This window comes from Prorops nasuta, unplaced genomic scaffold (genome assembly GCF_024137725.1).
Source record: "Prorops nasuta isolate Cenicafe-Biocafe unplaced genomic scaffold, Cenicafe_Pnas_1.2 PNAS00010, whole genome shotgun sequence".
In the NCBI taxonomy this organism is placed as follows: Eukaryota; Metazoa; Arthropoda; class Insecta; order Hymenoptera; family Bethylidae; genus Prorops; species Prorops nasuta.
This window is the reverse complement of record NW_027116807.1, coordinates 6,081,776-6,102,962: the sequence shown is the minus strand read 5'-3', so window position 1 is coordinate 6,102,962 and position 21,187 is coordinate 6,081,776. Positions and strand designations below refer to the sequence as shown.

Sequence of the window (21,187 nt, the reverse complement as noted above, 5' to 3'; positions counted from 1 at the left end):
TACCAAATCTAATTAATTAATGGCTACATTTGACCATTTTATCGATATTAAAAATCAATTTAGGAAAAGCATTTTTATTTGCTTTGAGTTTTTAGGTAAACGCAGCACCACTTCACTCGGATGACACGTAAAAATGTCACGGTTAGCGGTAGTCGCTCTTCTTCTGACGCCAATGTTGCCTGAAGTCCAAATCACACCTATGCTCTCCAGGCATAGTTGTGTTTGTACCGCTTCCCTTTAAACTTTCTATACTGCTGCTGGCTAGCGCTTATCTTCATTTTTGTTGCTAAAAGCTTGATTCTGGCATCACTGCCGTGTGGAACTATTAGTTTGATAATAAAAGCAGAGGCTTAATTTTAAGAGATTGCAACATATAGTAATTAATATAGATACAATTGTAAAAAGAAAACAAAAATTTTATTTTACATATATTAACTTTAAATAAAATCCCACAAAGTACTGTAAAATATCTAACATGTTATATTATATATCTAATCTGTCAGCTTCTTTATTTTAATATTCATCTCAATTATCACAGTTTGATCCTCAGCGATGACACAGTAACCACATTATGGTGAATCTATTCTTTTCTTTTAATGTTCGATCCACATAGCTTCATCCTCAGCAGTGATACAGTAAACACACGTACATTACTATAATTTAATCTGAAACAAAATCCCACAAAGTACTATAAAACATCTTACATTTTATATTATATATTTATTCTGTCATTTTCTTTATTTATTATTGTATTTACCCAAAATGCTGACTCATTTATTTTAATGTCTGTCTCAATTAACACAGTTTGATCCTCATCAGCGATGACACAGAAACAACATTATGGTGAATCTATTCCTTTTGTTTTAATGTTCAATCCACATAGCTCCATTCTCAGCATTGACATAGTAAACACTTTACAATAATTTAATCTGAAACAAAATCCCAAAACGTACTATATAAAATCTTACATTTGAAATTACAAATGTAATCTGTCAGCTTCTTTATTTGTATCGTATTTACCCAATGTGTTGACTTGTTTATTTTAATATTCATCTCAATTAACACAGTTTGATCCTCAGCGATGACACAGTAACCATAATATGGTGAATCTATTCCTTTCATTTTAATGTTCAATCCACATAGCTCCATCCTCAGTAGTGACATAGTAAACACATTACTATAATTTAATCTGAAATAAAATCCCAGAAAGTACTATAAAATATCTTACATTTTATATTATATATCTAATTTGTCAGCTTCTTTATTTATTATTGTATTTACCCAGTTTTTTCACTCGTTTATTTTATTATCCGTCTCAATTAACATAGTTTGAATCTCAACGATGACACAATAACCACATTATGTTTAGTCTATTCCTTTATTTTAATTTTGAAAATCTGCATAGCTCCATCCTCAGCACAGTGACATAGTAAACACATTACTATAATTTAATCTGAAATAAAATCCCACAAAGTACCACAAAATATTTATATCTTACATTTTATATTATAAAATTTATTGTTATACTTATCTAAAATGTTCAGTCCTTTATATACTTTTAAAAATCATTTTTATGTACATTTTACAAATTTCGTCACTTTATTTATTCACTTATACCATCAGTACATCAGCTGTCAGTAAGATTAAAACTGTCACTTTATTTCTTTATATTACTTTATAACTTGTGGTATGTATATACTAACATTTGTCTTGGCTCACGGACCATGCATTATGTATTTTGAAATTAGTAATTAGAAATATCTATATTGCGGTCCCTCTACAGTCTCTACCCTCTGACGTATTTCCGCCGACCAGTAGTATCAGCAGCGACTATAGCGTAGTACCCAAAATAGTACTACGCTATAGGATATGTCGCTTTTGGGTACTACGGTAGTACCGAAAGTACTACACTTGGCAACCTTGTACGGTAGTATACCGAAAGTACTACACTTGGCAACCTTGTGGCTCACGCAAACAAGCCTGTATCTGTGGTTGTAAGTGGAGGGGGAAATTCTGCAGACCAACGGTCTACTTTCTGGCAACACTGCTGAATATTACCCATATACAATTCTCTAGGATGGAATGATGGATCAGGATGGATCGTCAGCAGCATCGCCTATCGGCTAGGATTGCCGCGGGATCCCGCGGCCCGCAAACCGCATGAGCAATCTCTCGTTTCATCTCTGGCTAAACTAAAACTATGATACAAGTGAATCATAATTTTATTATTTTAGATACTAAAACATTGAAAAATTACACAGAAACATTTTCCTGGGAATAAATAATTTAATTCAAAACGGAAATGAAAATTATAGTTTACTTAAGGTGGGGGTGTGGTGTGCTCTTGGCACCTCTACGAGATCTCCACCGATTCGACAATATGCATATGTATAGCATTTACGAAGTCGGAAAGGATCCCGCAGAGGTGAGCCCCCTCACCACGACAAGGTGGCACACCGATGAGGAGGAGGCCGCGGCCCCACCTAAAATAGAAAAAGAAATTAATAATATTTGACTAAAAAAGTATTCATTTAAAATGAGGAAAGATTACAAAAAATATTTCCTCATTTATGTTAATAATTGAGACTTTTAAGGATAAGCAAAAATATTATGTAACCAATCATTCTAATAATAAATATATGAATGAGGAGAACAGTGAATTTTGTTACTTCTTTCCAATTGTTCTTGAGAAGTTTCATTCTCTCGAGAGTGAATGTGAATTCACACTAAGGTCAGCTAGATCAGGTCTGATACTCTCTTCAGTGACTGAGTACCCTTACACTCTTTATCCCTTGGCGTGGATCCGAGTTGACTCACGAAGAACTACTACGTCGAGGAAACGATTTACACACCAATAATGATGGACCCCTATTAGGTGAACTTAACGAGCCAACGCCGATAATCCACAAGGACAAAGTGAATAAGGGTTATATAGGCACTGAACGAGGATCAGTCTGTTCTAGTTGGCACTCGAGAGTCTACTTCTCCAAAAACATCTGTACTTGAATTAACAAAAATAGGAAATTATAAAATTATTAATGCCTATTCCTAAAAGGATTAAAATAAATATAGAATAATGTACGTGCATTTGTTTTATATATTGTAATCGTCCTCTTCCTCTCCACCTAGAATAGAAAAAGAAATTAATAATATTTGACTAAAAAAGTATTCATTTAAAATAAGGAAAGATTACAAAAAATATTTCCTCATTTCTGTTAATAATTGAGACTTTTAAGGATAAGCAAAAATATTATGTAACCAATCATTCTAATAATAAATATATGAATGAGGAGAACAGTGAATTTTGTTACTTCTTTCCAATTGTTCTTGAGAAGTTTCATTCTCTCGAGAGTGAATGTGAATTCACACTAAGGTCAGCTAGATCAGGTCTGATACTCTCTTCAGTGACTAAGTACCCTTACACTCTTTATCCCTTGGCGTGGATCCGAGTTGACTCACGAAGAACTACTACGTCGAGGAAACGATTTACACACCAATAATGATGGACCCCTATTAGGTGAACTTAACGAGCCAACGCCGATAATCCACAAGGACAAAGTGAATAAGGGTTATATAGGCACTGAACGAGGATCAGTCTGTTCTAGTTGGCACTCGAGAGTCTACTTCTCCAAAAACATCTGTACTTGAATTAACAAAAATAGGAAATTATAAAATTATTAATGCCTATTCCTAAAAGGATTAAAATAAATATAGAATAATGTACGTGCATTTGTTTTATATATTGTAATCGTCCTTTTCCTCTCCACCTAGAATAGAAAAAGAAATTAATAATATTTGACTAAAAAAGAATTCATTTAAAATGAGGAAAGATTACAAAACATATTTCCTCATTTCTGTTAATAATTGAGACTTTTAAGGATAAGCAAAAATATTATTTAAGCAATCATTCTAATAACAAATATATGAACGAGGAGAATAGTGAAATTTTGTTACTTCTTTCCAATTGTTCTTGAGAAGTTTCATTCTCTCGAGAGTGAATGTGAATTCACACTAAGGTCAACTAGATCAGGTCTGATACTCTCTTCAGTGACTAAGTACCCTTACACCCTTTATCCCTTGGCGTGGATCCGAGTTGACCCACGAAGAACTACTACGTCGAGGAAACGATTTACACACCAATAATGATGGACCCCTATTAGGTGAACTTAACGAGCCAACGCCGATAATCCACAAGGACAAAGTGAATAAGGGTTTATATAGGCACTGAACGAGGATCAGTCCGTTCTAGTTGGCACTCGAGAGTCTACTTCTTCAAAAACATCTGTACTTGAATTAACAAAAATTAGAAATAATAAAATTGTATTCGCTTATCCTTGAAAGTTTAAGAGGAGGAGGGGCTGGGGAAAAAATAGGACGTTTTTATTGAACGAGATAGCTATTATTTACGCGAGGGAAGCGGCCATTGAGTGTCGAGGCTGAAAGCCGGGGACGAAGAGTCGGACACAGGCCCACACCTTGTTCTAATGCTGCAAAATGTTGGATAGAACCTATATTTTTTTTTGATAGAACGAGATAGAAGTCTTATCTTTTCCAAATATCGAATCTGCAATAAAATGTAAAATCGATACTGGAAAAGATGAGATTTCTATCTTGTTCTATCGCAAAAAAAGAAATTCAATCCCTCAATTTACCGCATTTTAACAAGGGACACCATAGACTCGACAATGGGCATACCAGCGGAGTATGCATGTACCACCCATAACACCGGACGAGTAATCGAAGCCTCGTATAGGCAGGGGCACTGCGACCACACAGTCGAGTACTGACCCACCTACACTTAACCCCGACCCGAACAAAGCATTACTTGCATGTTATGACGATTGCATGCGGGGTACAAGCAGAAAGCACCGTGGTATGTCCATTGACAAGTTAGGTGGAGAGTGCAGGCAGAGATACCGGAATCTAAGACCCCCCGAACCGTGACGACGAGACCCGATGGTCGCGAAATACGACGGGAATATAAGCAAAAAACGACTATTGAGTATCGAGGCCGAAAGCCGGGGACGAAGAGTCGGACACAGGCCCACACCTTGTTCTAATGCTGCAAAATGTTGGATAGAACCTATATTTTTTTTGATAGGACGAGATAGAAGTCTTATCTTTTTCAAATATCGAATCTGCAATAGAATGTAAAATCGATACTGGAAAAGATGAGATTTCTATCTTGTTCTATCGCAAAAAAAGAAATTCAATCCCTCAATTTACCGCATTTTAACAAGGGACACCATAGACTCGACAATGGGCATACCAGCGGAGTATGCATGTACCACCCATAACACCGGACGAGTAATCGAAGCCTCGTATAGGCAGGGGCACTGCGACCACACAGTCGAGTACTGACCCACCTACACTTAACCCCGACCCGAACAAAGCATTACTTGCATGTTATGACGATTGCATGCGGGGTACAAGCAGAAAGCACCGTGGTATGTCCATTGACAAGTTAGGTGGAGAGTGCAGGCAGAGATACCGGAATCTAAGACCCCCCGAACCGTGACGACGAGACCCGATGGTCGCGAAATACGATGGGAATATAAGCAAAAAACGACTATTGAGTATCGAGGCCGAAAGCCGGGGACGAAGAGTCGGACACAGGCCCACACCTTGTTCTAATGCTGCAAAATGTTGGATAGAACCTATATTTTTTTTGATAGGACGAGATAGAAGTCTTATCTTTTTCAAATATCGAATCTGCAATAGAATGTAAAATCGATACTGGAAAAGATGAGATTTCTATCTTGTTCTATCGCAAAAAAGAAATTCAATCCCTCAATTTGCCGCATTTTAACAAGGAACACCATAGACTCGGCAATGGGCATACCAGCGGAGTATGCATGTACCACCCATAACACCGGACGAGTAATCGAAGCCTCGTATAGGCAGGGGCACTGCGACCACACAGTCGAGTACTGACCCACCTACACTTAACCCCGACCCGAACAAAGCATTACTTGCATGTTATGACGATTGCATGCGGGGTACAAGCAGAAAGCACCGTGGTATGTCCATTGACAAGTTAGGTGGAGAGTGCAGGCAGAGATACCGGAATCTAAGACCCCCCGAACCGTGACGACGAGACCCGATGGTCGCAAAAGATGATTTTCCTATAAAATGATTAAACGCGACGCGACCCAACCCCGAGAGACTAGCCGTTAAAAGGACTATTTAGTAATAAAGTGGGGTGAGAGGAGGAGCTAGGAATTTACTACCTACACCAGAGTACATTTAGTTCTACGCACCACCAATGCGGTCTTATGAAACATCGTGCCAAATCGGGGACGGATATACTTTTTCACCACCACCCCGTCTGCAACGCGTGCAGCTCTGACAACACATAGCTATTGCTAAGTCCATGTGAGACTTGGCAGTGCTTTCTGTGTATGAGAGCTGCGCGAATTGCAGACAGCGTGTTTGTGAGAAAAATCTGTCCAGGGTCTAGTCACGCTGTCCGGCCGAATAGAGGGGGCGCGTATTAAGCCCTTACACCACGACAAGGTAGTACTCATTGTAAGGGACTAATCTTTAAACTGCTGGCATTTTTTCATAAAAAATTAATGGTTATTTTTCTCAAAGATTTATCAATATAAACAGCATATGTAATTAATGCATTACCGAGATTATTGCAAAGCTACTATAGTGGCTTTACCGGCAGCTTAAAGGTTAATCATTGCTTTTTAAAATTATTATTCTTGCATACTTTATAAAAAATATATTAATTGAGATATTTGGTATATATTTTCCAAATTCTTCAGATAACTCATTACCTCTTGGATTTCTACTTTCCCTCGCCCTGAGTAAGGTTATTAGGAGAGACTGTAATACACTTTCACAAATTTTATTCAAGTCGTTACTGAAAATCATTACGAATGACAAATATTTAATTAAAAAAAGTATTATGATACTTTTTTGCGCAGTAAATTATAGCGACGACACTAATCCTTGCCTATCACCGAAAGTTATAATGCCTATAGCCGATGCACAAAACTAAAGGGCCTACCTATTTCGAAAATCTAAAGCTGAAAGAAAAACACACGCAAAATATTTACAGTCGCAATCACGAACCTGGGAAACACGCAAAAAACAAGAAATAATTTTAATCCAAGGAGGACAGACTGGAACCTACGCTGTAGGTTTTCTATCATCCTTTGATTAATAAACAAAATTTCCACTGTTTTAACCGTGGGACTCACTCGTTCGGCGAAATTCCATCGATGCTTTAACTGCAAGATGACAATGTGGAGATGGTCATGATGCTGAAGACCAAGACAGCGATGATGATGCTGGAGAAAATCACTCGCGAAAAGTACGCTTTTAAACGATACTTCCGGGCGCCAATCTTATATAACCTGTACAAGGCGCACTGCGCAACGCGTATATTTTAAATATTGCTGCGCACGACGCGAATTTTGAACGGCGCTACGCGACACGGGTTTTTAAAATTTCACCAGGCGAAGCGGAAGTTTTAAAATGTCACAAGGATTTAATTATCGGCAATTAAAAATAAATTCATACTTTATTGTTATCACTCACGCGTGCATTTTCATTATTATATTAAAATAATTTTACAAAAATTCGAACGTTTTCTAATTAACCTTTAGCTGCCATTGTGGGGTGAATTTGACCCCAACCGTCATCAAGTTTACTATGAACACTTTTAGCTGAAGAAATAGGGACCTTATAAGTTGAAAACTTATGATGAATAGGCAGTAAAATATGAAATTATTTATTGCTAAAAATGTATCATTTTAAAATTAAAAAAAAAATAAAAATATTCAGTGTTGACTACTAAACGACTTATTTTCTTCATAATATGCATTTCACGAGTATGTCATTCCATTTTTGACTTTCCATATTAAAAAATGGAAGAGCCATATTTTTTTTACATGAATATGTTCAATTTTTGCTTTTTTTCACTTTAACAATTTTTTTAAATATTGCATAAACTTTTTGTGTATATGTCAACACTGGCGATTAAAAGAATACTTCTCACAATAATTAGAAAATTTGCTTCAAATTAATAAAGTGAATAACAGCTTAGCAATATAGTTTTTATACGATGGGGTCGGAAATGCACCAATGTGGCAGCTAAGGATTAAAAATTATACTTCATTTCTTTAAATACAATATAATAATGAAGAGCATTGTGTGATTAAAATAAAAGCATTTGCCTATGAATAAATACGTCTAATATCCAAAAATCTTGATAGCATTCGCATGTTGTTGTGTGCTTGTAGCGCCAAAGACAATCTGCTCTGGCGGTCCTCAGTGAGGAAACTGAAAACAAACCCTACCTAACACCGAAAACTATAATGCATAACCGACATACGGAAAAATAAAGGGCCTACCTATCTCGGAAAGCTAAATCTGAAAGAAAAACACACGCAAAATATTTACAGTCGCAATCACAAACCTGCAAAACATGCAAAAAAACAAAAAATAATTTTAATCGAAGGAGGACAGACTGGAACCTACTGTAGGTTTTCTGTCATCCATTGATTAATAAATAAGATTTCCACGGTTTTATCCGTGGGACTCACTCTTTCGGCGAAATTCCATCGATGCTTCAGCTGCAGGATGACAATTGAGATGACCATGATGCTGGAAACCAAGGCAGCAATGATAATATTGGAGAAAATCACTTGCGAAAAGTTCACTTTAAAACCGCACTTGGTGGAACGAATTGTAAAAATGGGACTATTTGTATACGCGCACTGCGCGACGCGGTCTTGAAAATATCACTGCGCACTACGCCGACTACGCGATACGGATCTTTAAAATATCACTGCACACTAATCGAATTTTGAATGATGATAAGCGACACAAGTTTTTCAAACTTCACTACGCGACACGGATGTTTAAACTGTCACGAAGGTCACGAACGACGCAGATTCTTGTTACACGCACTAATACCTTAAAGTGAGGTTACTTACTGAAACAAATAAACAGATCGCGTATTTAAATCAATCTTATTTAAATAAATTTTATTTTAATAATTTCACTTTGTTACGTAAAGCTTAACATTGTCAGTGATTACGAAAAAAGAAAACGCGACGCACGATTCACTGACAATTAGACAACCCGTCCGCGGACTTTCGTAGACTGAATTGTAACTGGCGGTAGACAATGGGACTGTCCGGCGCGCGGAACGCTCATTGGTCAGTTTACAGAACAATCGAATTTGATTGGTTGTAATTTAGGACCGTGTTAAATAATTGCCTTGAATAGCAAGCTGACCAAGCAGGATTCCTTGTTTCGAATGGAGCTATTCTCTACCGCCAATGACAATTCAGGATTTAAAATTTCGCGTACGGGTTTTAATAATGTATATATAATTGCTCGGCTGGCCTGGCTCTGCTTTCCCTCCATAACTACCTCGACTGCATAGAAATTCAAGCATTTCAAGCACTTGTATACCGATTAGTATGCATATGCACTAATGCAAAGATGAAAACAAACACGTCAAGTCACGGTAATGAAACTGTGTTGGTTGCCATGTGCTCTATAGCTATGCAGTGGCGATCTCTAATCTATATAATCATATATATATATATGTATAGCTATTAATTTGATGTTTCATATATTTTATACATGGGGTGCTCTAGCCCCGGAGCATCTACTGATTCACAACCCCTGTAGCTGTATATATACAGCAAATAGCAAAGAGACAAAATAAACCATTTTTTTCCCACCCTTCATGCACACACTCTCAATATTAGTTCATTCCGTTTTCAGTAGTTGTGTAAGAGCCCAGTTTAAAATTTTCGTGAAAAATGTCAAGAATTGTAACTTTGACTGATTTACCAACAGAAATAATCTGTAGCATATTAGAATATACAATTTTTAAACCGTCTGACTTTCGCATTATATCTTTAACGTGTAAAAGACTAAATCAAATTGTAAATGAAGTCAACAGTGTTTGTAGAAGAATGTGTCTCCAAAGGCTAGTTTTGAAATTTAATTTTATAATGGAATAATTAATTAAATAATATTTCTAAAGATTAACACAGAAGATAAAACATTTCACTAATATATGAATATCAAATGCAAATTTATTAAACTTTTTTCATTTTAACGTTAGTTAATTTAACAATAAGAGATTTACGGTGTAATGATAATATAGGAAAAGCTTTACATTGATTTTAACAAATTTAAATGGTTAAATATTCCTGCAAATGCTTTAAAAGTGCCGAATTTATTAGTTAAGTTATATCTTTTCGTTAATCAACGTCTCTTAAAATGTTTTACTGTACTAATATTATGCAGTTTATAATTTAAAATGTATCATTATACACAGTGGAAAATTGAATTGTATGTGGTTCAACTATATAGTGTAATATATCATTTTCCATGTTGAAGTACAGAGTCAAGCTAGCCGAACCACACACAATTCCATTTCCTACTGTGTACCATGGGTTTCTTTCTCCTGCACTGCTGAACTAGTGCAATCAGTTGGAAACAAGCCAAGCACATATTCATTTTAGTAAACTTATTGCACTATTGCAGCTGTTTAGTGATAGAACAGCCTTTATTTGCCACTGACACCGACTGACACAATAGTTGAAAAAATCTAAGCTTATATGCCTTTTTCTGTTACTTAAATGACCATCACTGCTGCGATAACTTAAAATGTATCTTCTATATTTTTTCAACTACTGTTTGGATTGGCATTGAAATTTATGAAGAATTTTTTTCACAGATGGTCCTGGATGAATTTTTATATTGATGACTTGTTCAAATCTCAAAATCAAATTAGAGATTGGAAGAAAATATGGCAGCAGAGTTGCAAGACTGTTATAGAGTTGAAGTAATTAGCCAACAAAGAACCATCACAAGTTATACGATTTTGTCCAATATATATTACTTAATTAAAAAATATTATAAACAGCAAAGTTAAAGAAGATTTATTAGGGTGACAGAGTTATTAGATTTTATTATTCTCATAGTAACATTATTATTTAAAGACTCAATATTTTAGTAGAAACTTTTATTCCTTTTTTTACATATTCTTGTAGCCGTTTGTAAAAGCTTCTTAAAACTCTGTGTTATATCCGGTGGTGTAAGAACCTGATACAGAAAATCTCGTCATTTTTTATATAAACTAATACCATAAATTGATGTGTTAAAAGTGCTTTTAAGTTGCTGCAGGAATATGTAATTAAAAATATAAGTATATTTTATTAAATTCAAAGTAACATTCATAAATCAGAAATGACACGAATGTTTTGCTTTTTTTAGTTGTCTTCTATTTTTTCTTTTTACCAAAAGTTAGATGAATGAATGATAAAGGTTCCTTATAATTTGAGTAAATTTGGAAATATATGTATGTGTAAACGTGTATAGAAGGCACAGTGCATATTTTATAATAATTCAATTAATTATAAGCATTGTGTGTGTGCGTGTGAATATATTTTTATGGTCAATCCCTTCAAAGATTGTCAGCCCGAAAAAAATCCAGTTTAACGGGATCCCTCAAACCCTCTGTAGCCAATATTACGGAACGAAAAACGAGGGAGAATTGTCCAGCGCTATTTTTCAACCGATTTCAATGTTTTTGGGCTTGTTGGAAAGCATACATTCCACTCTATTTTAAAAGATCTTTTAATTATGAATTGAGAAAAGTTCAAATTCACAACATAAACACAACATGCACTAGGCACTGACAGTATTTACGATTTTTGAAATTATTCCACTGTATTTTAAGAGATTTTCTGATTAAAAATTGAGAGAAGCACGTATTGACAGCACAAGCACGCCACGCGCACCAGGCACTGACATTTTTTACGAATTTTTCACTTATTTCGATATATTTTGAGAGATTCTTGGATTTAGAATGGAGAGGAGCACGAATTTCGCTGAATTTGTTGAAGAAAAGCATGAAAAGTGAGTCGGGGCGTGCGAAAAGTGAAAAAGCCGCGGTCGGCCCCAGTGCACTTTTCACGCTTTTCTTCAACAAATTCAGCGAAACTCGTGCTCCTCTCCATTCTAAATCCAAGAATCTCTCAAAATACATCGAAATAAGTGAAAAATTCGTAAAAAATGTCAGTGCCTGGTGCGCGTGGCGTGCTTGTGCTGTCAATACGTGCTTCTCTCAATTTTTAATCAGAAAATCTCTTACAATACAGTGGAATAACTTTAAAAATCGTAAAAACTGTCAGTGCCTAGTGCGTATGTTGTGTTTATGTTATGAATTTGAATTTTTCTCAATTCATAATTAAAAGATCTTTTAAAATACAGTGGAATGGATTTGCTCTCAGCGCTGCCAACCCTGTAGACAAAAAGTTCAGGTAATGGGTGGTAGTGGCGGTCAGTGGCGGTAGTGCCAGGAGGTAGTAGGTAGTGCTATCCCTATCTTGAATACTCTTTGTGCTCTAGTGCTGACAATCCTGTAGATAAAAAGTTCCTGTAATAGGTGCCGTCGCCGCGAGTCGGCGACATTTTCCCACCCGCTTATAGTAATTTTTATAATATACAGTTGGCAACTCTGAACTCATGAATCATAAAATATCAGATTAAAACTTAAGGCGTAATATTGGCCGGAAGTTTTGGTTTTTGACAGCTTTAAAAGGTATTGTGTATTTGATATGAAGTATGATTTCAATGCACAAATATTATTTTTTGAATGAAAGTGCTAAACACAATATAAATAAAAATGAAGATAATTAAGCACGCTAGCTATAATATGCAAAAGGAAAATAATATTTCTGCTATATTTTATTTAATGTAAAGTAGTGGGGATTAACTGTCTTAAATATTTAACAAAACTTTACTAATATTAACTGAAAATAAAAAGTAATGATTTCTTTTTTAGGTTGGAGAAAAGCAACTTAATATGGAAATGGTTATAATCTGCAAGATAAGAAATACCACTGAAGCTATAGCATATATCAGATAAGTTACAAATTATTTGCCTTTATATTATCAACTTTTACACAAAGAAAATGAATAAGTGTTACTTTGTGAAAATTTTAATTCCTTCCGCAGGCTGTACAATTAACACTCATTCATCCTGCAAATGTTATCGACAAGAGTAACCTGGATGTTGGACTTCAAAGTAATGTCCCCTCGACAATTTATTGGTATACATATGATAGGAGCAATAATGTTGGTTTACTTTGTGCTGCTAGAGGAATATACAAATAAAGCGACAAATAAAACCATTGCATATATGTGAACATTTCCAGGTAAAAATACAATTTCAACTATTTAACTGTGGTTGATATTAACGTTAATCTATCTCAGAATATATTGTAATCTGATTTATATTTATGTAAAAAATACTTACTTTAAATAATTTTCCCATTTTTATATTGCAGATACTTTGAAATGTATTGTCACTGAAAATTTAAATACTACTGAAATGTTTAAAAACACCACATTTAAATCCAGAGAAAAAAAAGGTGTCGTAAAAATGTTGAAATTCTCCATTTTTTTGAACAAATTAAAAAAATAATGCAAGAAAAAAATTATGAGGAAATTACAAACTTATTTGACAACCTAGAAGAAGTGCAGCAATTAAAAAACAAAGAAAAGGAAAATATGATTCTTCAATTACAAAATATTAAATTAAAACAAATTGATAACATTATATATAAACAAAACTTAATTCCACAAATTGAAATAGATAACGATTCATACGATAACTTTGTAGATCAGTTAATATTATTAAAGAATCGATATTGGAAGATGGATGAAGATGTATTTATCTTTGAAATAATAAATAGAAATAATTAAATAAATATGTTAGTTTAATTGTTAAATAGATATTTAACTGTTTACTTGCTTATCTTTGCTATATTATTAATTTGAATGTATCTTTGATAGATTAGTAATTGAAACTATCTTTTATTGCTCTTGTAAATCAATAACCAAATAGAACTTTTTGTTACAATTCGAAAGTCCTGTTATTCTACATATATCAATAACATTGCCAGCAAAAAGAAATAATTAAGACCTACAAAGAAATTAAAATTTCTATACCCACACAAACACACAGACCTATTACATTTTCTTATTGTAAGAATTGATAATATGGATAGAAACAATTTACAATTATTTTGGACCAAATTTATATACCGAACTAAGCTTGAACTTTAGTGTTGTAATTAATTGAAATATAGACGAGTTAAGCATTATATTGAAAGTTAATTGGGATCAATCTAATAAAACCATGATAATGTTTTCTTCCACTTATAAAATTGCTATACGATACTACAACTGATGGTATCTCTGATTATGTATATTATAACTGCTTTCACATTGAAATAAAACATTTATGATCTAAATAAGAAATTATTACTCTATTTTCACCTAAAATTAATTTGTCTTATTAAAAATATTTAGACCATCTAAGGCAACCGTCTTATTAAAATAAAAAAGGGAATATATTACTGTTTAGATATCAACCACAGTTAAATAGTTGAAAATTGTATTTTTACCTGGAAATGTTTACATATATGCAATGGTTTTATTTGTCGCTTTATTTGTATATTCCTCTAGCAGCACAAAGTAAACCAACATTATTGCTCCTATCATATATATACCAATAAATTGTCGAGGGGACATTACTTTGAAGTCCAACATCCAGGTTACTCTTGTCGATAACATTTGCAAGATGAATGAGAGTTAATTGTACAGCCTGCGGAAGGAATTAAAATTTTCACAAAGTAACACTTATTCATTTTCTTTGTGTAAAAGTTGATAATATAAAGGCAAATAATTTGTAACTTATCTGATATATGCTATAGCTTCAGTGGTATTTCTTATCTTGCAGATTATAACCATTTCCATATTAAGTTGCTTTTCTCCAACCTAAAAAAGAAATCATTACTTTTTATTTTCAGTTAATATTAGTAAAGTTTTGTTAAATATTTAAGACAGTTAATCCCCACTACTTTACATTAAATAAAATATAGCAGAAATATTATTTTCATTTTGCATATTATAACTAGCGTGCTTAATTATCTTCATTTTTATTTATATTGTGCTTAGCACTTTCACTCAAAAAATAATATTTGTGCATTGAAATATTTGAAATCATACTTCATATCAAATACACAATTGTACCTTTCAAAGCTGTCAAAAACCAAAACTTCCGGCCAATATTACGCCTTAAGTTTTAATCTGATATTTTATGATTCATGAGTTCAGAATTGCCAACTGTATATTATAAAAATTACTATAAGCGGGTGGGAAAATGTCGCCGACTCGTCGCCGCCATCCGCTGTCTACTCTTTTCTCTATCGGTACTCGGTATGTTAACATTCTTACCGACAAGAATAGATCCCTTCTCTCGAATAAAATTTCCGGGTAATTGTCACTCTACCATTTCTTCTCTCTATTTTTCTCATTTTCTCATCCAATACCCCAATACCCTCCCACACCTCAACCCCACAACCTCACACTGTTCACCTTTTCCAAGTTTTCAGTTGTCTTTGGTCGTCTTTTTCTCTTCGGTCTTTTTGTCTTTTTCTCATGTTGACAGATTAAGTAATCGAGTTTAGGAAACAACGTGATAGAAATAACTTAAAGCTCTATTTCAATTGTTGACTGTTTTTCTAGATATATTTTTATTGTCATTAAAACCGTGATATTATTCGTGAGGTACGACATTCGGGTAAAGTGTCAAATGTTTTTAAATAATCTTCACATGTGTAAAATAAATAATAGCATGAAGTATTATTAATTCAAGAAACGACTTGTCAATTGTGGTAATAAGGCGTTTACAGGTTTTTTCTCTAACGACGACAGGAAATTTTGTGTTATTTGACTGTGGCTCTCTGTTACCATACTCCGTTCAATTTGGTATTAAATATAGTGAACATGATTAATTTATAAAAAAATAGATTTATAACAAACGGTACAAATTATTAAACTAAAGAGAGGATTAAAAATGAATGCTTTAAGATTTAATTAAATAGAATAGTATATAGTGAGAGTGCACACACACACATGCTTGAGTGTGCAGTCAAATAATACGATTCCCGCCGTCAGAAAAAATTCTGTATATAATATTTTAAGGTTTAATCATTCCACTTTATTCGATAACTTTTCATTCTACAGTTTTTTTTGTTATAACGTTAGTAAGATTGAAAGACAAGATTTTTCATTAATTTTACAATTGCTTCTAAAACTAATTGAGTGATAAAATTGAATATATCAGTTAAGAAATAATTTAAATCATTGCAATAAGATTTCTGTAAATTTTGTGTAATTAACTTTTGTCAGCTGAAGTTTCAAACAATTACCTTTTTTTACTAAAAGTTAAATGATAATTGTATACATAAGTTATCTGAACTGTTTTATTAATTTGTGGTTTTTGTTTAAAATTAGAAACTATAGTTACTCTAAGATAACATTAATATTTTTAAATTTCAGAAATACTAAAAATGTCAGGAGCCCTTGCCCAGAGTAGTTTTATAAATGAATTGAAGCAAAAGTATAAGACAGTAAATTACACTGGGAAGAATCCAATCGAGATACATAAAAGGCTCCCTATAATACAACACCATGCTGAAAATGAAAGGAGGGAAGGCCATGATAAACAGGCATTCATATATTTTAACAGATGGCTTGAAGCTGTAAAATGGTTGAAAACCACTAAGGAATATAAGACTGGTAAACTGCAGGACATTAGTACTAGCCAGGTAAGAAAAATAATCTTTTAGGTACAAGTGTATATAAATTAATAACTGTTTCATTTTTTTAAAGATAAATGAAATAGAAAAATCAGTACTAGAGTTACAGAAAAAATTAGAGCAAAATGCAAAAACAAATCTGCCAAATAACAAAACTGAAACAGTTGAAAAAATGGAAGTTGATATATCTCTTGTACTACCTGAAATACCAAAAGACGACCCCTTAGGAAATGAAACTGAAGAATTTGTATCTTGCAAACATTTATATAATCTAATTCTGAACGGTGAAAGAAGAATGTTAATTATTGATATTAGAGAACAAGCAGACTATCAAACATCTAGAATTATGTGTAAGAAAATCATAAACTTCCCATCTAGTAAAATACAGCTTGGGTGAGTAAAAAAATATTTAATATTGTAGGAAGCTTTTATAGGATTATTTCATAATTATTACTTTTCAGTCAATCCTATTATACATTGTATACATACTTCAAGGAAGATAGTTCCTCTTTTCAATTATTTTTGGAAAGAGGTGAAAAATATGTGGATGAGTTGATTTTCATTGACTGGAACACAACGCATGAAACTTTAAAAAATAATAGCAAACTTAGTGTGTTAAAGAATATTTTACTACATTGGGATCCAGGTGTCGTTTATGGAAAGATACTATATTTAGATGGTGGATATGCTGAGTGGTTAACTAAGTATCCAACAGTGACTACTAATCCTACTGTAAATATGCCTGCATTGAGTGATGATACAGCAATGGATGAAATTCTATCTGAAATTGAATATCCACAGTACTTACATGACGATGAGGAAAAAACTTTAAAAACATCATTTGACACAAAGAAAAGTAGTAATAGCTTAAAATCATCTATAGTTTATGACAAGTCCCCTTTCAAGAGTGCAGAAAACAGTACAGAGAATATTGGATATATCTCTTCACAAAATATGTTAAATAACTTTATTTCTTCCCCTCTTAAAACCAAAGTAATATCTGAGCCTAAAGAGCATACCTTCAAACGTTTGGAAGCTAATGAAACTCTCCACTTCTACAAAAAATTATCAGACAAATCAGTTATTGATTCAACAAGCAAACCTGTTATAGATAGAAGTACAAAACCACAATTTGATGCTAAAACCATATTAAAAGTTATGAAAAAGCATAATGAAGCAATAAAAGAAAATTATAACTGTCATGATGAATTATTAAATATACAACGCTCACTTGCTTGTAAAAGAAATGAAGAGCCAAATTCTGATGAGGAGAAAGAAATAAAACAAAATTTGATTGAACAGTGTAAGAAATTGGAGGATATGGTAAGCACGAACAAAATTTTATACTTAACATAAGAAACAAGTTCATTTTTAGTTAATTGTAAAGAATTAAAAATGTTTAGCAAAAGGTGTATACTGCAAGTGAAGAAGAGTTAGACAAGTATAAAACATATCAACCAGTTGAATTTACTGAGATAGAAGAACAAGAAAAGGACCGTCTACTTTGGGACATAAAGAAGAATAAACGAAGGCTTCAGGAGAAAACTGTTGAAGTGAAGAAATTTAATGAGTAAGTGAAAAAATTTACTGAGTAAGTTAAATAATTTTGAGTCTTTAAGATTTAAAATGTCTATTTGATATTTCATATGAATAGGAGAAGTCAAGAAGTTGAACAGAAAAAATTAAGAAAACAAACTGAAATAAGTGAAATCCATAAGGAGCACTTAAAAGCTGATGGTCCAACTAGTGGAGGTATGGAAAGGTCTCATTCAAGCCCAAATTTATTGGAGGTAAATAAAATCAATGGTTGAATTGAAATAAATATTTTTAAGTATTAATATTAAAGTATGATAATTTCTTTGGAATGAAATTTTGTAGCTTCGGGATAGGAAATTGCCACAAGTGGATAGATCATCTAAACCACAAACAGTTAATGATGATCTTAGGCAAATAAATAATAATGTGATAAGAAATACACAGCTAAGTTGGGGTAATAGAGAGGAGCGTATGAATCCTGTGCATGGGAACGTGGTAAGAATCTTATTTTTTATTCATAGTAGATTGAGAAAATTGAAAGTCAATACCCTATAGTCAATTCACTTGTACATTACTTACGAAACGAAGCACGTCAGATGCGCTATATGTCGACTTATTATCCATATTAAATGATTTCAACTATCTCGTGAGTAAAGAAAACGTACGCGTGTGTATGTAGAAACATTTGGAATGCTTAGGGCTTCCTAATCCAATTCCCTTCAACCACTACTGGTTGCTACTCGCCGCATGTTATATGTGCGAAAAATTCTGAGAGCTCTTTATGAGACATAACAGTGCTTAAATAGTAAAAATCATCTACAAAAAATTTGAATAAATGGAAATCTTTAGAAGAGCTGCCGAGAAAGATTTCAAATAATTATCAATTTTTTTAATCAGCAGTTTATCATTTTAAATTCCGTGTATATAATTCTGTGTTTAACAATATGTCGTGATGAGCAGTTCATAAAGAATATCTTAAAATATACTGTTAAAATTAAGTTTGTTATCTTCTTGTGAAATAGTTCAAAGAGTTTATTGAATACTCTTAGTTTTATTACTATAGCTTATTCTCATAAATAGTTGGTCCTATGATGAGTTTTAAAATTGCTGAAAAATATCCTAAAATATACTATTAGCATATCTTGCTGTCTCATAAAGCATACTACGAATTATTTTGGATTTTTTAAAATGGTCTATTTGCATAAGAGATTGGTACCCCAACATTTTGCCAGTTATTTTAAAAAGGTGACAGAAAAGCTAATGAGTTAACTATCATATTTTTACAATATATATTTTGGATAATTATTTGGTGTTTTTTCAGTATCCTGGACTAACTGGCCTTAAAAATTTGGGCAATTCCTGTTATATGAATAGTATTATTCAATGTCTGAGCAACACAGTAAGATTGTCCAAATATTTTAACGACAACATGTATATAGACGATCTTAATAGGAATAAGGAAAACGCCAATCAAGTTCAAGTGGTAGAGGAAGTAGCTTTGGTGATTAAGGCACTTTGGAGGGGACAGTATAAAAGTATATCACCTCAAGATCTCAAAATTGCCATTGGTCAATATAAACTCCAATTTGGAAGTTACGAGCAGCAGGATTCTCATGAATTCCTCACATTTTTGCTTGAGTGGATGCATAATGATTTAAAAAAGGTGAGTGAATTCCTCACCTTAAACGATCGACGATTAATTCAATTTATGTGTCATTACTACTATTCGATCGATATGTGAACGTAATTGGTCAATCTTTGTTTGTAGCCATGCAAACCACAAGTGTATATGTCAACTGCGAAAAAGGAATGGGACAAACTAATGGGCTCTCAGACTTCTATCATTTCTGACTTGTTTTTTGGTCAATTAAGGTCTACAATCACGTGTGCCTTTTGCGACGAAGCTAGTACTACTTACGAAACTTTTAACAGTTTGACTATGTCATTGTCGCACTCTAATAAATGCACATTAAACGTAATTAATAATTTTTTATTAATAATCATTTTTTAAATATAATATATTCTTCTTTATTCCGAAAACTTTTTGCTTTAGGATTGCATACAAAAATTTGTATCAGGCCAAAAAGTTTATGGATGGAAATGTCCGAAGTGCAAAGTGCCTCGTGAAGCAACGAAAAAATTTGACTTTGTAAAGCTGCCGCCTGTCGTAGTGATATATTTGAATAGATTTGCGGAAAGTGGAGGTTGGCTGGAGAAGAGAAGTACAATGGTTGAGTTTCCTTTAACTGGGTTCAATTTGAAACCTTATCTCGCGATGGACAACGATACGAACATTAGCCAAGGCAGCTGTAACTATAATTTGTTTGCCATGTCCAATCACTTTGGTACTATGGAGGCCGGCCATTATACAGCTTACTGCAAGAATGCTGTTCAAAACAAGTAAATATTCGATAAAATAATCTCGTAAATTGTCTTTAAACGTGTAAATCAATATTCCATTTAAATAATATTAAAACATTATAATCCTTAACAATTACAGATAAATATTAAGTATGACATATATCTTTCAGATGGTACAGATACGACGACCAAACAGTAGCAGAAGTTTCATCTAGTTTTGTAAAGCAACAAACAGCTAGTGCCTACTTATTATTCTACACGTCTTTTCCGAACGAACCTTATTCCTATATTTAATTTAAGAACTATAAATTATAAATTACCAGTGGAAAGAGGTGTTGCTTGTGTTACTTCGCACATTTCTGTTTGCCATGATTTAATCATGATTCATAATTATATCTATTTAAATGTAAATATATATTATACATTTTTTAAGCTGTATAGTAAGAATGTTGCAGAAACAAAGAGAATTTATAATAATAATAACATACAGGTATATTATTGTAAATAGGTGCTAAACGTGCAAATCAAAATTATTTTATTTTAAGGTAGTATAACATGAAACTTATATTTATATATTTTAGCGCATGTTGCACAGCTTAATCAATACATTTATTCCATGCAATGCCATTTTTCGA

The 21,187-nt window shown here is 33.2% G+C and overlaps 1 protein-coding gene across 1 annotated transcript; it reads left to right on the top strand.

Annotated features, from left to right (window-relative positions):
• Positions 1-15,398: 15,398 nt before the first annotated feature.
• On the top strand, positions 15,399-21,186 carry LOC136776776 (ubiquitin carboxyl-terminal hydrolase 8-like). The gene is made up of 11 exons (XM_066732609.1): positions 15,399-15,634; positions 16,396-16,664; positions 16,729-17,048; positions 17,117-17,978; positions 18,059-18,225; positions 18,310-18,445; positions 18,534-18,686; positions 19,513-19,854; positions 19,960-20,166; positions 20,245-20,591; positions 20,723-21,186. Exons 2-11 carry the CDS (start codon positions 16,407-16,409, stop codon positions 20,844-20,846), a joined length of 2,916 nt encoding a protein of 971 aa, XP_066588706.1. The 5' UTR covers positions 15,399-15,634; positions 16,396-16,406; the 3' UTR covers positions 20,847-21,186.
• Position 21,187: the final 1 nt, after the last annotated feature.

Bases quoted from the DNA above. Each gene is read 5' to 3' on its own strand.
- LOC136776776 (XM_066732609.1), top strand. From the start codon at position 16,407: ATGTCAGGAGCCCTTGCCCAGAGTAGTTTTATAAATGAATTGAAGCAA. The intron at 16,665-16,728 runs GTAAGAAAAATA...ATTTTTTTAAAG, and splicing joins AGGACATTAGTACTAGCCAG to ATAAATGAAATAGAAAAATC. The intron at 17,979-18,058 runs GTAAGCACGAAC...AAAAATGTTTAG, and splicing joins GTAAGAAATTGGAGGATATG to CAAAAGGTGTATACTGCAAG.